The sequence below is a fragment of the Galeopterus variegatus genome, unplaced genomic scaffold (assembly GCF_000696425.1).
Source record: "Galeopterus variegatus unplaced genomic scaffold, G_variegatus-3.0.2 Scaffold4858, whole genome shotgun sequence".
In the NCBI taxonomy this organism is placed as follows: domain Eukaryota; kingdom Metazoa; phylum Chordata; class Mammalia; order Dermoptera; family Cynocephalidae; genus Galeopterus; species Galeopterus variegatus.
In genome coordinates this window covers 2,934-23,275 of record NW_007730969.1, presented here as the reverse complement: position 1 = coordinate 23,275, position 20,342 = coordinate 2,934, and the positions used below count along the sequence as shown (strand labels likewise).

Below are 20,342 nucleotides of genomic sequence, written 5' to 3'. Positions count from 1 at the left end.
AAACTGGGGCAAGAGGGCTTGGCTTTGGGCATGACCTAACTTGAGAAGGGACATGACCTTGGGTGAGGTATTCTTCAGCTGAAGCAATTCCAGAAGGCTGACAGTTGAGGGTTGTCTACTTGTAGCACTTCCAGCAACTGGGGAAATAAATCCTTTAGTCTTGAAGGAGGGCCTAACCAATACATCATAATGTCTGCTATAAAGATCCAATAGAAAAATGGATAAATGTTGTGAACTGTCCATTTACTGAGAAATAAAACTGAATAACCAATAAACATATGATTTTAAAAATCTCATCCTCACTCATAAAATAACTACAAACTAAAACATAAGTGAAATGTCTTTTTTATCTATAAGGGAAAAATATAGTAAGCCATATAATATCAAGTGATTAATTTGTGCCAGCATGTGGGGGAAATAAAAACTTTTACACATTGTCATGGGTGTGTTCGTTGGTGTAACCATTTGGAGGTCAATTTTGACAATACCTAGTTGAAGATGAAGATATCTTTCAACTCAGTAATTCTCCTTCTAGGTATCTAGCCTAGAGAAAAATCTCACACATGTACTACAAGGTACATGTAAAGGAAACATATTAATTGCAACATTATTTGTAATAGTGAAAATAAATGGAAATAACCTAAATGTTCCTTATTAGGAGAATGGATAATTAAATTGTGGTTTATTCGTGCACTTTGACAAATGAACTAGTATCAATATAGACACCCAAAATTATAATGTTGAAAGAAAAAGTTGCCAAAGGGTATACATGTATACTGCCATGATGTAAATATTGAAAACACACATATAAAATTTATGTAGTTGATGGATGTATACATACGTACAAAACATACAACTTTAGCTGAATCGAAAACAGATACAAAAGCACATTAGGCAAAATGTGACGTACCTTTTTCATCTAGATAGTCATTATGTATGGTTATTTTTTTTCTGTACATTTTATAGTTAAATATGAAAATAAATTTTTAAAGATTTAGACTGTACTCTTTTTTCTGGATTTATCACTTGTGCTGAAAGAGAATGTAGAGGTTTTGTTTAGAGAACTGCTCAGTTAATACTTATGCCAAATGTAGTTTATTGAGGATTCCACATATGTCTTAAGTCTCTGGTTTCTTAAAAATAGGATGCTGCGCCAACAGAGTCTTTGCTGAACTGGCAAGACTATGAGGGTCGAACACCTCTTCATTTTGCTGTCGCTGATGGAAATGTGACAGTGGTTGATGTCTTGACCTCGTATGAAAGCTGCAACATAACATCTTATGATAACTTATTTCGAACTCCACTTCACTGGGCAGCTTTACTGGGTGAGTTGAATGTGAATCAAAGAATCAACAGTAGGAGAAACTACGTGAATATACAAAAATTTCTTTGCCTTCTCTTCCCTTTTGGCTCCTACCTCCTATTTAATTATTTTAATTTCTAATTAGTGTGTTGCACTATTTTATAAGTTAAGTCCCTCTATTGTATTATTAAAATTTAGTAATACAAATGTGTTCTCTGTTAAATATTAGTTTTTGTCTCAATATCATCGCTTTTTAAATTTTTCTTCTAAAAGTAATGCACATTCATTGACAACATGTAAATGTAACATAATCCTCTTTTCACATTCAATGCCTTTATTTGGGGAGAGGAGGGCTTGAATTTTGTTTGTGATAATACTACATTTGATTTTTTTCCTCCATATTTTCCTGATATGGAGGAAAATCTTTTTGCAAATCACATTTTTAGATGAGAGAGTGTATATATATATATATATATATATATATGTTATATGTATGTGTTGGTTTTCTTGTGTGTTAGGGTGACAAACTGAGAGTCTTTTTTAATGAAAGAGTTTCACCCCTTAGTAGTCATTGTTATGAGATAAATAATTTGGTCTGTTCTCCTGCTATTCTATTATTAGTGTTTTTCAGTTTTTTTCCTTAATGTTTTTGTTCCTGTTTCCTTTGTTTCCTGCCTTTATGATGTATGGATTAGGTTAATTGTTATTTGGATTTGAATTGCCTAATGTTTTAGGAGGGTTTTTAGGTTCTTAGTGGTTACTTTTACATGTATCAAAAACTTTTTTAAGCCTGAATCAGTCAATAGCAAAACTGCACCTACCAGTTCCCACCTACTTTAAACAAAGAATTTATCACAATTTTACTCATCACTCTTTCAGCATTTGTTAATAATCTGAGGCGTTTTCCTCCAATTATCATTTTCTTAATCTTAGTTTTTATATTACACATTATTTCTTCTGAAAATGATATTTATACTTACATTCAGGTTTATAGTCAGATTGGTAATTATCATTTATACTTCATATCAGTGTGCAGTTTCACCCCTTTTTCCTTGTCCTCTGGATTCTGGGTGTACTTGGCAAATTTGTCTCCACATCACTAAATTGACTTTTTGTTCCATAAGTTCTGCTTTCCTTCTGCCTCCTGTATAGATTGTATTTTGGATTGTATTTTTTATTCCCTTCTCTCATTTATATTTCTTTTTACATCATCTTATTTCTTTTTCACCTCCTTCTATTACCTTTTCATTTCAGTCTGTTTTCTTTTTAGGATATTCTGTTTCTGTTTCATAGAAGCTATCTCTTTTTGCACTAAGTTGAGGACCAGTTTCCTGAAATTTTCTTCTGGATCCTTCTCTGAATCATTTTCAGAGGTATGCTCTTTGTCTTTCTGATGGCGTTCCTTTTCCCCTGTCCTACATATGTGTTCATCTAGTCCTTACTGAGTTTTTCTCTTTATTACTCAAACAAGATGAGATGTGTTTAGGTTAACTATGTAGCACAGATTTTCTCTGATCCTACATTTGTGCTATAGAGAACTCCATCTTAAACCATATCTGGAGAGCAGATAGATGACCACCACTCCCATTCAAATTTCTTTTTTCTGCCTGGCTTTCCTGCAGTGTATCCTTGCTCTGCTAATATGGCATCTTCTTCATCGCCTGGTTTCCCAATACACTGAAGCAATAGAGTGTATCATTTCAGGTTTCCTACATATACTACTACCAGGTGTGTTCATTCTTTGATCTTTCCAGTTCTTCACTTGTGGAGACCACATCCACCAGAAGGCACTGCAGAATACTGTCCCTACCACAATAACCACACACTTGCTTTCTGGAATTTGAAATCTCTTGTAACTGCCCTCTTGTTTTCTCAAATTTGAAATCATTGTCCAGATGTTAAAAGATTGGGGGAAGGAGATTAGAGGGGATGTACAGGGGGCCTCAGAGATAGAAGATATATTATAATTCATCCACCTGAACAGAAGAGGAGAACAGCTGTGTAATTCTGGTTGATTAGGTAATGGAACCTTGAGACTTGGGACAATGAAGGCTAAGAGGACCTCACTCTTGCACACTTCCCTCCTTTGTTACAGACAGTTTTATAAAGTGAAGCCAGGGAATGCAATGAGGTGATACCTAATATAGTTTTTTCTCAGTCTGAAAATTATAATTAATGTCATTTACTTTCTGGTTGAAACATTGTTTTTAGTGTTCTTAGTCTTCACCTTTTTTTTACCTTATCATAGTACATTAGTGAGAAGTTAGAAGAGGCTGCATTGGGGCTGCTATTCAAAAACCATTTTGAATTCTATATTACACGCTAGTGATTTTCTTTCCCCTTTCTCATAAATAGAACCTTATCATAGTACATTAGTGAGAAGTTAGAAGAGGCTGCATTGGGGCTGCTATTCAAAAATCATTTTGAATTCTATATTATACGCTAGTGATTTTCTTTCCCCTTTCTCATAAATAGGTTATAAGTTAATTAGTGTCCTTTGTATGTGATAACTACCGTGATGTGTCTGTTCTTAGGCCATGCACAGATTGTCCATCTTCTTTTAGAAAGAAATAAGTCTGGAACTATCCCATCTGACAGCCAAGGAGCAACACCTTTGCACTATGCAGCTCAGAGTAACTTTGCTGTAAGTAAAACAAAACATCTGGGAACTAGGAAAACCTTGGCCAGAATTCTGACTGCAATTTGCTAGCTGTATGACCATATACAAGTTTCTTAACTTCTCTGAGTCTCAGTTTCTTCATATGTAAAATGAGGATAATTATACTTTTTCCTTCAGAATAGTTGTAAAGATTACAGAAAGTTTATGACAAGTGACTGCTATAGTCCTTGGCATAGAGCAGGTACTCAAGAAATAGAATGTATTCTTATTGTTACTAATTAGTGCTAATAATTATGTGTATTATATATCTGAGAAAGTAAAAATATGAATTATTTCCAAAAATATGAATATTATTAATAGTTATTTCCTTACAGCCCTTGATAGTTTCCAAAGCACTTTCTCATAGATTATGTCCTCAATCCACTCTCAACCCACTCAGCAACATAACAGTTCTAGGCTACTTTAGCTTTCTGAGTATGAATGGCAATCAACAATCAGAGATTCATCCCAAGAGGCACTTGTTAAAGCAGTCACAGTTGATTTTGCTGCCTTTTACTTGGGTGTGCATAATGAAACCATGGTTTCATTAAATTACAATAACATTATAATTAGCATAGTATAATTCCATCTTCGTGAGCTCTGCAAATGCTCTATTGAGTACTCAGATTGCTAAAATATCCTATTTTCATGTCCTCCATACTCTCTGGTATCCAGAACAATTATAGCTATAGTCCTTCCTTCTTGGCATTCCTGAAAATTTATTCAATTTATCACCTAGAGTTTTGGCAAACCATTATCTTCTATTATCTCCCAACATCTCAGAAAAATACGAAGTAGTATTTTGAGGAGGAGCCTCTTTCTTATTACAAATATCTAAGAAACTAACTTAGCCCAGTGTAGTCAATCTATGGAAATTAGAACACAAACCATAATTCAACACAAGCCTATAAGATAGGTCATGTTTTTTCCTGTTTATAGATAAAAAGAAAACAAATAAATAAACAAAAAACCCCAAGGTTCCAAGAGATTAAATAACTTGCTCACAGTCTTGTAACCAAGTCTTAGACTCCAAATATAATATATGTACAGATATCGATAATTACAGAACTGTGTCAGTGGGAGTAGCAAAGAATGGTAGAACTTTATGGATGCTTATTCAAAGAAATATTGGCTTTGGATAAACTGCCAATTCCAGAATTGATTTTTAATAATTATGCAGATTTTATAAGCTCAGTTTCAAGTCCCTGGATCTCCTTGTCCTCTATTAACTCACAAGAGGTTGCATCTTTCTTTTTGAAAAACACCGAAAATACAAAAACAAAACTCTGCAAACATTCATTAAGAAAAAACATAGTCAACAAAAACATGTTTGCAAATTAATAAAAGAAAACAAACCAAAAAAAATACCAACTTTTTAAATTCATTTCTTTATACTTAATGAGCATACATACTAGACCTTAGGAGCACTAAGCTATTACACCTCAGTAACTCCATAAATAGTTCTAAGACTAGGAAGTAATGTATGATGCAGTGGAAAGAGTGCTGTGATTTAGCCCTGGGTTCCTGTATCTGCCACCAGTATTTGTATGACCTTGAACCTAAGTTTCTTCATCTGTAAAATGAGAAACTGGATTATCTGAGCCCTTGAATTTCTTGTTGCTCTACAATGCTGAAAGTCAACATTTTAACATTTTTGGTCAGCTGACAGCCTTCGAGAATTTTTTTCTGAAACTCTTTGACCTCTGTTCAAGCAAAAGTTTCCATGATCTTCCTAAAAGTTTATAAGAATATGAATTTTCAGGAAGAGGCAATTTAAAATGCTGGAATATTAACCCTCATTAAAATTGTTGAGCACTATTAGAGTTGTCAAGGGTCCTAATTTTTGTGTGATTCCATAGAGGAAGGACCTTGCATATCGGAATTGCTGAATAAATATTTATTTAAGTGAATTGAATACTGCATTTCTCAGTAATCATCAATCAGTATTCAATAAATGCATTAACCGTTTTTTAACAATTTTAAAACACACAGTGAGAGAATGTATTTACCTTCTCTGGAAGCATGCCTTAATATATGGGTGTTTGCATGTAAAATATCCAAGAAAAATGTATATTTTAATGTTGGTCATGACACATGACACTGAATACTTCTGAGTCTTTTTTTTTTTTTTTTTTTCCGTGACCGGTAAGGGAATCGCAACCCTTGGTGTGGTGTCGTCCGCACCGCGCTCAGCCAGTGAGCGCACCGGCCAGTCCTATATAGGATCCGAACCCGCGGCGGGAGCGGCGCTGCACTTCCAGCGCCTCACTCTCCTGAGTGCGCCATGGGGCCGGCCCTGAATACATCTGAGTCTTTTAACCGTCACTTCATCTCTCTAACAGTGACCTATGAAGTTTTCAAGTTTGATTGAAGATGATCATTCTCAGTTTTGAGGATACTGAATGAAGGAGTTAGGTTATATACTTGAAGTGTTATGGAAACTAAAGCTAATATAAGGATAGAGGATTGTTATTTTCAATGGAAATTGTAGGTTTGTTATTCATACAAATATAATTTTGTTTGATTCAAAAGCGGGGGAAAATGCTTTGCTTTTTAGTGGGCACATATAATAGTGGCCTTGTTACCGTAGAAAATGTTACTCTCTTTTCTCAATTTTTTAAGTGAAGTTTTCTTACAGGAAACAGTCAAAGTGTTTTTAAAACATCCTTCAGTGAAAGATGATTCTGACCTCGAAGGAAGAACATCCTTTATGTGGGCAGCAGGGAAAGGCAGTGATGATGTCCTTAGGACCATGCTGAGTTTAAAATCTGACATTGATATTAACATGGCAGACAAGTATGGAGGTACAGGTAAGAACTGGTAGACAGATTCCATTTGCTTTTGTACAGCTTCCAAAGTGTAGATGGTGCTATAAAACTTGTAAACTAGTAGCTTGAAGTTGTTGTTCCTAGTCTAATATTGTTTGACTTTGATTTTCACTTTTCAAGTTTGGGTTTGCCAGGATATCACTCCAAAGGCTTTATTTCTTCCAAAAGTATGGCTAAAATTAGCATATATTTCTATGAGGTGAATGGTGGCATTTGGTTTTAAACTCTGGTTTACTCCTTAGACATGATTATGGGAATGCTAATGATCGTTTATCTAAAAAAAACCCATAAACCTGTACTTTAAAACTATGCATATTTAGTAGTTGTAAACTATATTTTCGAGAATTTAGAATTATATGTTAAGGAACGTACACATCTAAATGTGTTCTCACCAGATTCATTTGCTATGCTCTTTTCCCAGGTTTGAATATCATTCCTGCATCCTGAATCTCCCATTTTTAGAGATAATTTCCCATGACTCTATAAGCTTCAAAGCTTCAAGTTAGCCTTGCATCCAAATTTCTTAAGATTTCTTTTAATCTCTTTCTCTAATAGGAGAGACCTTTAACTATATGTTGGTTAATAAGAGAGGCACAAGTTTTTTAGCGTTCATTGTCAACTTGGAGATCTCTTTCTTGTATACGACATCCTAACTGCAAGTCAGAAAGAGAAAGAAAAATCACACACCAGCACCACAGCACTACACAGAATGAAAACTCAGCAATGAGCTTCTCAGTGTCATGTTATTTTATTTGTTGAAATGTGCTAGAGCCATTTGCACCCACCTACTGTCCTGGATAAGATCTTTCTTGGCCACCAAAACTATTCATGCAGCACTGGGAGGAGAGAGGGGAGGGGAGTTGCTACACTTGATAATCTCCCTCCCTATATCAGACCCTCCACATTATTTTTTAAGAGTTTTTAGGCAATATTAATTTTGAGATAAAGCTTTAACTTTCAAAAGTATTTCTTTATCAAAGCCTCACAGCAGATCTTAAGTTTTTTAAGGGGTGTAGTATGGATACATAGATATTGAGTTTATAAATAATCTGAACATTTAATTTTTCATCCGATTTCTATTAATTTGCAGTCTTCCACTTTCTTACTAGTCTTGCTTTTAGTTTAACTTTTTCATGTATTTTAATAAGGTATGGGAAAGGATGCTTGCATCCTTTTGACTAAAATTATCTTTCTGATGTGTACTATGGTTGGAGTTCAGACATAAATTTTTCTCAGATTCATAAATTCCCTGGGTTCTCTCTCCTGTGTGGGTTTTATTGTATGTCAGAGATGACTTCCTGACATTTCACTTCTATGAAGATGAGTTCCTCTCCATCATTCCACTGCAGAATTGTTTTTTCCTTCCCATTAAAAAGAGGTTTTTCCAATAACGATATATGGACATTATTTGGATCCTAATTCGAATAACTGAATTATAAAAATTTATAAAGCCATCAGGAAAATGTGAACACTATCTGGATATTAGATGCTATTACAAAATTTCTGTTAATACCTTTTAGGTATGATAATGACTTATGGTTATACCAGCTATTAAGCTATTATCTCTCAGCTTTAAGCTTAGCCTGTTATCCTTTCTTTGTAATGCTGGGCCTGGCACTCTGCAAATCACATTTCCCCTTTGCCAGGTGGTGCCCTCATAGAATCTGCCAATAGGGGGCAGTAGAGGGAGACTGGAAGGCTGGAAGAGCGAGAAGGGATTATATCTTCCTGTTTGCTTCCTGTTCTTGTTCTTGTTTTTGTTTCCCGCTGTGGCCTGTGTCACCCCAGTAATGCTTCTTCCACACAGCAGTGATAGTTTGTTTTAGTGACAGTAATTAATTTCACTCTGCAGTTTTCCCATCATTCATAGTAGCAGCCTCAGAGCCTCCTCCTCAGAGACAACACCAGCCAAGCAGAGCTCCACTTCAGAGGTCTGAGTTTCTGCTGTGCAGAGCTCTTCTAAGCTTTTAGGTTTTAATAATTCGATCCTCTTCTTCCTGTTCCCCCAGTCCTAGGATTGTTAGCTATTCCCACATTTGCTACCTCTGTGAAACCTGCATGTTCTCTTTTTGCCTTTTCACTTCTTTAATACATAACTAACAATTATTTGTATTGAATTCTCTCCGTTAAAATATCTGGAGTGGTTTCTGTCTCCTCACTGGACCCTGACTAATACAGTGGTATATTGTAAAAAAAGAATCCTTGTCTCTTGGAGATACTTATAGATGAAAAGATATTTATTTATGGATGAAAGGATATGACTCTAGAATTTTCTTCAGTACAGTCAGAAGCAGGGAGAATGGATGGTGGTTAGGTGAAACAAGATTAGCCATATGTCAATGATTGTTGAAGCTGGGTGATGGCCATATTGAGTTCACTGGACTATGGTCCTGAGTTTTGAATATGCTTGAAGTCTTCTTCCATAATATAAAGTTTTTTTGTTTTTTTTTTTTGTGATGGCCATATTGAGTTCACTGGACTATGGTCCTGAGTTTTGAATATGCTTGAAGTCTTCCATAATATAAAGTTTTTTTGTTTTTTTTTTTAAATTAAAGTTCTTATATAAACTTAGGTTGCTTTGCCTCCCACGGATTTGTCACCCCTTTTCCCCTGGGTGACAGAGCCACCAAAGATTACTCAAAGCCCATCTCTTCTAAGCAGTGAGAAGCCCCAGGGTTAATTTCCCGGAACCCTCAAGAGCGAGGCATTCCTTCCATTTGGGAAATTAACCACAAATTGGGGTTCTCTTCCTGCATTTATTCTCCAGCCCAGGAAGTTATAGGAAGAGAACATAGGTGGGGTGTTTGCTAAGTACAGTTTAACAAGTTTAACAATAGAAGCTGGTAACATGCAATTAAGTTGATCCACTAACAAAAGCTTGATTTTAGCAAACATTCTCTTCTTACAGCACTTTCACAGTATCTTTACATATCAATCAGTAACCTGTCTGTCTTTGAGCTAGCAGCCTTGCTGTGTTACAAATGTTTTATATGTTGGATGCTTTATAAATTTTCATGGGTGGGGGGAGTTCTTATGCTTTTAAAATGTGAAAATCACTGAACTATCATCATAGATATTATACCATGCATTCATCTGCCTTATAACATTCTCACCAGTGGTCGTTAGCCTCTGGCTAAACAGTTGCAATAAAGCAAACCCACTTTCCAACTCAACTCAACTCTATTAAAATGTTCTTCCTTACACTGAGCCAAAATTAGTCAAACAGAAAGTTCCACCCTGTGTTCTCTTCCACATGAAAGCACTTCAGATGTTTTGAAGACCTGTCTGAATCTTGTCTAGGTCAAACTAACATTCAGCCATTTAGGTCAGTGGTTCTCAACCTCAATGCATAAGAATTATAAGGACGTTTGTTTACATGCAGATTCCCAAGCTACAGACAGATTCCCATCTCCCATCTCCACTCCTACCACCATAATTCAAGCCACCACCAGTTTTCACTCTGGCTACTGCAATAGTGTTAACTGATCTCCCTGCTTCAGTTCTAATTTACTGCCATGCATTCTCCTCAGAACAGCTAGAGTGATGCATTTAAAGCATAAATCATAAAATATCACTGCCCTATTTAAAGCCCTTTAGTGTCTTCCATCACACTGACCTATATGGCCATTTATGATCTGGCCTTTTCTACCTTTCCCACTGACCTCACGCTGACTTACTGCACTGCAGCTACCCTTGCCTTCCTTAAACACACACAGTCATTGCTGTCCTTTACTAACTGTTCTCTTTGCCAAAGCACTCTTTTTTTATGGTTCAGGTCTTAACTTAAATGTCAGCTCCTCTGCAAGGCTTTCCCTAACCACCAATCAAAAGTGGCCCCCAATCACTCTACATATCAAAATATCTTTTATTACTTTAGTCACACAATTCATCACTGTCTAATACTTTATTGAAGAGGGGGATGTTTCATTTTGTTTTGTTTAGCCTTGCTTCCCCTACTAGAATGTAACCTTATCTGTTTTGTTCCCTGCTAAATTCCCAGCATTCTAATAGTACTCAGCCCCAGAATCTGCATTTTTGCAGACATCTCAGGTTTGCTCCCTTATCAAAGAGACACAGTTCTAAGCAGTATAGAGCCATTAAACTGAGAAAGAACTGGCCCAGGCCTCTAATCTGTTATTGTGGCTAATTCATACATAAAGAGTAATGGCGTAAATCAAGCACTGCATGGAATAACATAGGCAGGGATCATTGTAACATGAAACACATATAGTCAAAATTACTCCTACAAACCCCTCAGGATGGCACCAGAGAGGAGACCACATTTGAGCTCTCAGTTTTTTTCTCCAATGTTGAAACAAATCGCTGTTTCTTAAATTGAACCCTGAGGAATTAATTGACTTGCCTTTGGAGCCACGCTGTATGAAAAATGTGCTCAATGCAACAAGACGCTCAGCCAGTGAGCGGGAACCGGTCTCCACATGGGATCCGAACCCTCGGCGGGAGCACCGCCACACTCCCAAGCGGTGCACTCTCCAGTGCACCACCAGGCCGGCCCTCCACGAACTTTTTGAAGTACCCATGTACATGTGCATAGGAAGGGAGGTAGAAATCTGTAAAAGTGAAAACAAACTAGAGAATCCTTAAGATTTAGATTACACTTAGCCAAAATGATGGGGAAATCAAAAGAGGAAAAGATACCTAGTTAGAGTAATAAAAAGGTAAAGTGGTTATTAAAAGAGTTTGTCACTTTCTTTTGCTTCCTTTTTAGCCTTACACGCTGCTGCCCTTTCTGGCCACGTTAGCACAGTGAAGTTATTACTGGAAAATAATGCTCAAGTAGATGCTACCGATGTCATGAAACATACCCCACTTTTCAGAGCCTGTGAGATGGGACACAAGGATGTGATTCAGACACTCATTAAAGGTAACTTAATAAGAGTACTCCTAATAAGTTACTCTCAAAAGGTAGGGATTCTTGAATGCTCAGTTTGAAATAAAGCTTTACATAGCAGAGAGACGCACAGGTAGAAGGACGAAGGGAAGGGCACCCACCCTGGCATCGGGAAAGCCAAGTTCTCTCCTAGCTCCACCTGTTGGGAGTTGTTTGATTTTGGAAAAGTCACTTCACCTGCCTGATCCTCAGTTTCATTTAATGCAAAAAGAAGTGATTCCTTCCCTGACCAACTTACAGGTTTTTTGTAAAAATCTGAAGGAGACAGTGTATGTGGAAGCATTTTGATTAGAGTAAAGCATTTAAGGGATTGTTATATTTTAAAACTTCTATTCTTTTTAATAAATACTATCTATATTAGACGTTTTCATTATTATTATGCTTTTCTAGGTGGAGCAAGGGTAGATCTAGTTGACCAAGATGGACATTCTCTTCTACATTGGGCAGCTCTGGGAGGAAATGCTGATGTTTGCCAGATATTGATAGAAAATAAGATCAATCCAAATGTGCAAGATTATGCAGGAAGAACCCCTTTGCAGTGTGCTGCATATGGAGGATATATCAACTGCATGGCAGTGCTCATGGAAAATAATGCAGACCCTAACATTCAAGACAAAGAGGTAGCAATTCTGGGTCTTTTCTATAAGTTTGCTCCAAAGTGTTTGAAGTATTTCTTCTTTGTTGTAAACTGAAGTAAAACAACAGTTTACCAAATGAAGACATCACCCACAAATCCATCTGTTAATTATGATTTTTATTTGTCTATGTTTCCTTCCCTTCCTTGTCTATATCTATTTATAATTTAACATGGTCATAATATAGACTAAGAGTAATTTTATAAATTTTATAAAATATATATACATGCCATATGTAGGTATGTATGTATATGTATATAAATATATATTATATGATGTTACAAACCACATTTTTTGTTTTACTTAAAATTATCACCAAGATTATCCCACTTGATATATAATCTTTTTCATAATCATGAGTGATTAATATTCCAAAGTTCTAAGAACTTTATGTTTAATAGCTCATTCAGTCCTCACAGCAACCCTGTAAGGTATTTACTGTTATTATTCCCATTTTAGTGATATGGAAATTGAAGCTCATGTAGTTTAAGTAATCACCATAAGGTGATAATAGTGGAGGGTTGGGGAGCCAGGGTCCAATCTATGCCTTTAACCCAAATTTTAGAATTAAATTGTCCTATTAAGTATCCTTTTGCTGGACACTTTTTCATTATTATACTGTCGCAGTAATCTTTGTGCATTTAATTTTTTTCTTTTGGGTCATTTTCTTAGAAGAATTCCCCCTGAGATTTTGAATCAAAGCAGCAAACGGTATATGAATGTGATTATGCTGTGATATATACTGCCAAAATGATTTCTAAAAGATATAGGTTAATCTATACTTCCCTATGTAGTAATGTACCAATTTCTCTCAATTTAGCCAGTATTTACTTTTTTGGGCCACTTTAATTTAACTCTTTAAAAATATTAGCATATTAATTATGTTTCCCAAGTCAGAAAATATATTTCCTATTAACTCATTCAACAAATATTTATCAATATTGTCACAATATGTGAAAGTGACATAATGAAAAATATGTAAAATATGGTCCTTATCCTTATGTTATTAGGAATGCATTTTTTATAATTTGTATTGCTATTTCATAAGAATGCATGAAGCATTACTAGAGGTAAGGAGGAATATTTCATAGTGTTAAAGGAGTCAAAGAGAAAGATATCACAATCATAAATCTGTATACACCTAATAACACAGCTTCTAAATAAATAGGGCAAAAACTGACGAATTTGAAAGGGGAGATAGTCAAATTCCTGATCATAGTGGGAGATTTTAACCCATCTTTTATAATTGTTGATAGAACAGACAAAAGAGCAGTAAAAAGATAGCAGACCTAAGCAACACAATTTTTAAATATGCCCTGATATATATAGAAAGTTGCAACCAACCAAGAAAGGCAGAATTAGTACTCTTTTCAAATGTACACAGACATTTATCAAAATCAGTCATATGCTGGGCCATAAGGATAGTCTCAGAAGAATGTCATTAAGCATTTATGACTTTTTATATTTTACCAAGTTGCCAATTTCTTACATAAGTAGTATATTAAGCTACTTTCCAGTTCTGTTAGTTTTTATGTGTATAGTTTTAGGTTATCTACATTAATAATCATGTCATCTATGGATGATATTTTTATTTCTTCACTTCCAATCCTTATGCCTTTTCATTTCTTTGTCTTGCCTTATTGGATTAGCTAGGACCTCCAACACAATGTCGAACAGAATTGGTAATAGTTGGCATCCTTAACTCATTCCGGCTTCTCAGAGGGCAAGCTTTCAATATTTTACCATTGGGTGCGATGTTTGCTATAGGTCTCCTTGTATTTCTGACTGCTAAGAGTTTTTAAAAATCACGATTAGGTTTTTCCCAAATATTGTTTATACATCTGTCAACAAGATGTATTAATTTTGTCCTGTTTTATGTTAATATGGTGAAATTACATTAATTTTTTTTCAAATGTTAAACCATCTTTGCATTCCTGGAGTAAGGCCTACTTTTGATGTATTGTATACTTTTATATATTTGGTATGGGTTGAATGTTTGTTCTCCAGGGGAGAACCATTCCTTGGCTTTTTGAGCTTCTGGAGGCTTCCATGAACATTCCTGTGTTCATGGCCCCATTCCTCTATCTTCAAAGCCAGCAATTGCTGGTTGAAACATTCTCACACTGTATTGCTCTGCCACTAACCTTGCTACCTCCCTCTTTCCCTTATACGGACCTTTGTTATTACATCAGGCCTATTCAGATAATCCAGGCTCATCTCCCCATCTCAAGATCAGCTGATTAGCAGCCTTAATTTTATCCACAACCTTAATTCCCCCTTTCCCTGTAACATAACATATTCACAAGTGCCAGGGATTAGGATGTGGACATCTTTGCAGGGGAGCATATTATTCTTTTGAGCCTTTTTTATGCCCAGCATATGACTGATTTTGGTTAATGTTCTGTGTACACGTGGAGTACTAATTCTGCCATTGTTTATTGGTTGCAACTTTCTGTATATATTACTTAGGGCATATTTAATAATTGTGTTGCTTAGGTCTGCTATCCCTTTACTGCTCTTTTGTCTGTTCATTCTATCAACTATTGTAGTGGATGGGTTAAAATCTCCCACTATGATCATGAATTTGGCTATCTCCCTTTTTTTTTTTTTTTGTCTTTTGTCTTTTTCCGTGTCCGGCAACGGATCGCAACCCTCAGTGTTGCCCCCGTACCGGACCGGGGACCGGCAACGGGATCGCAACCCTCGGTGTTGCTCCCACGCCTCGCTCAGCCAGTGAGCGGGAACCGGTCTGTATGTGGGATCCGAACCCTCGGGCGGGAGCGCCGCCGCGCTTCCCAAGCCGTGCACTATCCAGTGCGCCACCGGGCCAGCCCTGGCTATCTCCCTTTTTTTTTTTTTTTGTCTTTTCTCTTTTTCCGTGTCCGGCAACGGATCGCAACCCTCAGTGTTGCCCCCGTACCGGACCGGGGACCGGCAACGGGATCGCAACCCTCGGTGTTGCTCCCACGCCTCGCTCAGCCAGTGAGCGGGAACCGGTCTGTATGTGGGATCCGAACCCTCGGGCGGGAGCGCCGCCGCGCTTCCCAAGCCGTGCACTATCCAGTGCGCCACCGGGCCAGCCCTGGCTATCTCCCTTTTTAAGTTTGTCAGTTTTTGCCTTATATATTTAGAAGCTGTGTTATGAGATGTATACAGATTTAGGATTGTGATATCTTTCTCTTTGACTCCTTTAACACTATGAAATATTCCTCTTTATCTCTAGCGATGCTTCATGCTTTCATTAACTCTTATGACATTGAAATTTTTTAAGAATACAGGCCATTTATTTTACAAACCTTGATTTGATTTGGGTTTGTCTTTGTATCCTCATAATTAAATTCAGGTTTCACATTCTTAGTTCGGATGTTACATAAATGATATTTCCTTCTCAGGGTATCAGCTCTGGAGGCATATGATGTCCTTAACATAGTATTACTTATGGTCACTCGGTTAAGATGCTGTATGTTTTCTCCACTGTATTCTTAATATTTTCCCTTTTTGTAATTAAGCAATTTGGGGAGAGAATTGTTTATATCTTTGAGTTAGCATAAATAGCCACATGTCCAAAAACACTTACTTCAGATGTTCTTAATTATCGTTCATGCTTGTAGGGAAGAACAGCTTTGCACTGGTCCTGTAACAATGGATACCTTGACGCCATTAAATTACTGCTAGACTTTGCTGCTTTCCCTAATCAGATGGAAAATAATGAAGAGAGGTAAGCAGTTGATAAAAACTATTGTACTGTTGTTCATCTCACATCCTTTCTCCCAGATTAAAAAATCTTGAGTTTGGATATTGGTTCAGAAATAATAAGTGTAGTCATACGGAAACACTACACTAAGGAATCTTGAACCAGAAGAAAAGAGCAAAAGTAGTGCACAATGTTGATTTAGAATTATCAGATTTTATGGCTGTTCAGAACTTCACATATTACTTAGCTCATGTTTTGCAGATAAGAAAACTTTAGGCTACCTTCTGGCTTGTGGCTAGTATAAGGTCAGTGAAGTTCTAATTGACCAGGAACAGGAATTTGGTTAGGCCAGTAGAATGTGTTATATATTCAAAAGGTTTCACTTGACAGAGAGGATATTATCAGTTAGTGGACAAAGAGGTGCCACTAAGTAGTGTAAAAACATAAGGAGAAGCTAAGATGAAAGTTCAGAGTTTAATCTAAATACAGATTTCTTGAATAATGTAAGGTCCACAGGGTTATGCGGGGGTTGCTGCCCAAGGACCCAGACCTGAAGTAAAGTCTGAGCAGGAGAGATTCTTGGTGGTCTTGGATCTAGGAAGATTCTAGTAATTTGTAGGTAACAAAAAAGGTCAAGATCAGACTTCCATACCTGAGCTCTTTCCAGCCCAGGCCTGCGTGTTTGTTTTCACTGTTCAGGGATGCTCTAACTAAAGTGGCCCCTGCTATGACACCATCCTCATCCTCTTGGCCACCGCCAGTTCCTTCTTTCTGTTAGCAGGTGAGAAACTTTATAGAGAAGGAGGGATTTCGCTAGGCCAGCTGTCTCCGAGGAAACACGCTCCTCCTTTCTACAACCAACCCCGTTTCCACTTCATTCAGAACCTTTCCTCATTAGTGAGAGAGCTGAAAGATGTCTTCCTTTGAAACTCAAAAATAAAAACAGAGAGGAAAGATTAAGAATCCTAAGAATTAGTGACGACTTCTTTCTATAAAGAACTTATTCTATATGACAGCATTTACTGCCTGACTATTTTTTTAAGGAATCAACAAAAAATACATATTTTAAAGAATAAATTAAAATGTAGTTTTTGTAATTCAATTCTCATTTATGTGCTAAGCCTTGAATTTCAAACCTAGTAACTGCATGAATTAAGGTGCTTATGGTCTGGAATATGGTAATTACAGACCAAAAGAACAAAAGAAAAATCCTCCTAACTGTACTCGCCAATCTATAGATAAAAAGAGACGGTGGCAATATCTCAGTCTCTGTTAATGTTTCATCAGCAGTGCACCTTGACGTACACATGTCAGAACTTAGCACTCCCTATTATGTTTATTGACATTTCCGGTTTAGGCATTCTACTCATTCCATCAGACCATTCCCACATGGCAAGTCCAATTGTATCTTATCTCTTGTCTTTGTCTACATTGTTTCTTGGCTGGTTACCATCAATGTAGTGCTAATTCTTACTTCTCATGCATTGACAGTATCCATTGATGTACACGGTATAGACATAATTTTTGCCAACGTCTGCTGGCTTTCAGTCAATAACTATCTGACAGCCACATTCTAACACTGATGGGAATATTTACAGTACTTGAATGTTTCTAAATTGACTTTGGGATGAAGAATGATTCGGTAGTAATAATCACAATGTGGTCAGTCACTTAGACTTCAATCTTTCTAGATACTTAGAGTGTGTCTCTTTGAATCAAAAATTGACTGAGAATCCTAATTTGAATAAACCAACTGTAAAAAAGACATTTCTGAGAAAATTAGGTAAATTTGCTTATGGAGTGGGCATGAGATTTTACTGAGGAAATCCTGTTAACTTTATTAGTATAATAATGACATTATGACTATGGCCATATTATTTATAGATGAATACTGACATGCATAGAGATGAAATGAGAGTAGTTCTGATATTTGCTTTAAAAACTACATGAGATTTTACTGAGGAAATCCTGTTAACTTTATTAGTATAATAATGACATTATGACTATGCCCATATTATTTATAGATGAATACTGACATGCATAGAGATGAAATGAGAGTAGTTCTGATATTTGCTTTAAAAACTATAGCAAAAATAAAAAGGAAGGGAGTGGATGAAACAAATGTAGCAAAAAATCTTGCTAATTGTTAAATATGGGTGATGAGTATATAGGTGGTTAACTATTCTCTTTACTTTTGCTTGAAATTTTTCATAATAAAAATACAATTTTTTCCATAATAAAATACTTAAGATGCAATTTTTAATCCAGAAGCAGCCTGAGAGATCTAGTTGTTCTTCCCTCTTTCCTTTCCCCTTTTACAGATGAGGCAACAGAAGCTTGGAGAAGTTAAGAAAATGCCCAGGGTAACACAGGTCCCCTGACTCCCAGTTCATCATTCTTTAGGGTATATTATGCTACATGTTATTTCCTTTTGTCATATTTGTAAGTAAAGGGATAGTTTGGGACTTTTGTGTCATAAACCAGATTTTGATATTCCTGCTTATATATTATATGAAGGACACTACATATTAACAATTAGAGAAAAAATTATCAAACTAAATAAATATGTTATCTGCACATTGATTTTAGAAGCAGTTTTATTCTACTGGGAACATATTCAGTAATTGATATATGTGTTGTGGAAGGATTACTGAACTGGGAGTCATGTGATCTTAGTTCTAGTCTACATTCTGTAGAAACTAGTTCCATAAGCTTTAGCAAGTTGCTTAACCTTTTTGGGTGAGTCTGTTTATTCATTTATCAAATGAAGGTAGTACACTAAATGACCTCTAAAATTCAATTTACCACTACTATTGTGTGGTTTGATTACTCTATGATAATTTTTTTCCATTAGAGAAAGTACAGTCATAAAAGACATTTTAGAAAATATGGTAAAATTTTGTTTTTGTTTTTGTTTTTTTTTGGCAGCTGGTGGCAACAGGGATCTGAACCCTTGACTTTGGTGTTACAATGCCATGCTCTAACCAACTGAGCTAACCGGCCAGTCCCCTTAGTTAGTAAAATTTTGTAAAAAGTTCTTCTGAATTTGCAAATGCTATCTACTTACAAATAATGTTTTAAAGTTTGTATAGGCACCTCTACCTACGGACTGCTGGTCCCTGACCAGTAGTGGCAAATTGAGCTGTCCTAAAATAGGGACTCCTTAATTTCAACATTTGGGGCTTCCTTCCTTCCTTCCTCCTTCCTTACTGAAGTGACTAAATCAACCTTATACTGCAAAACTATTCCTTTTAAGTCTTATTGTGACTGTTAGGTTAGTTTTGAAGAGATTATTTCTTTTCTATAATCGCCAGATGATTTTCTGTGTCTAATCATGCAACCACATAAACATCACTTTTTCCACCTCATAAATTAGCTGACTATTTCCTCCTAATACTGCCGATTGCATTGGACTAGTCAGTCACCCAGGGAGGAATTGGCATCAGTGGTACTCATTGGGTAGCCATAAATACTAGTTTAAGTCCTATGGAAATAATATTTATGATAAGCAACCATGGCATCACAAACCACGCTGCAATGAATGTCCTGTTGTGCCTAGCACAATGCTATTCTCTTTACACTTATTATTTCATTTTCCTCATATGCTAACTCTGTGAAGTATTATCATGTTTAACAGCTGAGGAAAGCTGGGGCTTAGAAATATCAGGTAAGTTGTTTTAAAAATGACAGTCATTGTTACCATTGATGGATGTGGAAAATTTGGGTTTTTTATTTTTTTTTTACTTCAATTTTTGTAGTTTTTTGCACTGTTTGAATTCTTAAAATATATATCACTTTTTACAATGTAATCATTTTTCTTTAAAAAGAGAAAAGCATGGGCCGGCCTGTGGCTCACTCGGGAGAGTACGGTGCTGATAACACCAAGGCCACGGGTTCGGATCCCATATAGGGATGGCCGGTTAGCTCGCTGGGTGAGCGTGGTGCTGACAACACCAAGTCAAGGGTTAAGATCCCCTTACCAGTCATCTTTAAAAAAAAAAAAAAAAGAAAAGCATATCTGTCAACATATTAATGGTGGTAAATTTTGAGGGTGGGAATATGATGATGGTTATTTTCTTATATATTTTTATCTAATTTTTTTATATTTCCAAAAAATAAACAATATATATTAAAAAAAGGAATTTCCCTAAAATTTCACATCTAGAAAGTAGCCAATTGAGATTCAAATATATAACCATATGACAATAATACCCATCCTTTCTAAATAATATAATTATCATAAAAGTGATGTGTACACACTGTACACAGTTTAAAGGGGCATTTAAATGTCCCTTCTACTCCTGCCTCTGA

At 36.2% G+C, this 20,342-nt stretch overlaps 1 protein-coding gene across 1 annotated transcript in view; it reads left to right on the top strand.

Moving 5' to 3' along the window:
• Positions 1 to 20,342, top strand: part of INVS (inversin) — a 116,482-nt gene that overhangs the window by 93,326 nt on the left and 2,814 nt on the right. The window contains exons 5-10 of the mRNA XM_008588472.1: positions 1,145 to 1,325; positions 3,838 to 3,947; positions 6,601 to 6,772; positions 11,520 to 11,675; positions 12,093 to 12,322; positions 15,949 to 16,055. Coding sequence (XP_008586694.1) covers positions 1,145 to 1,325; positions 3,838 to 3,947; positions 6,601 to 6,772; positions 11,520 to 11,675; positions 12,093 to 12,322; positions 15,949 to 16,055 — 956 coding nt within the window. The remainder of the gene's footprint in view (positions 1 to 1,144; positions 1,326 to 3,837; positions 3,948 to 6,600; positions 6,773 to 11,519; positions 11,676 to 12,092; positions 12,323 to 15,948; positions 16,056 to 20,342) is intronic.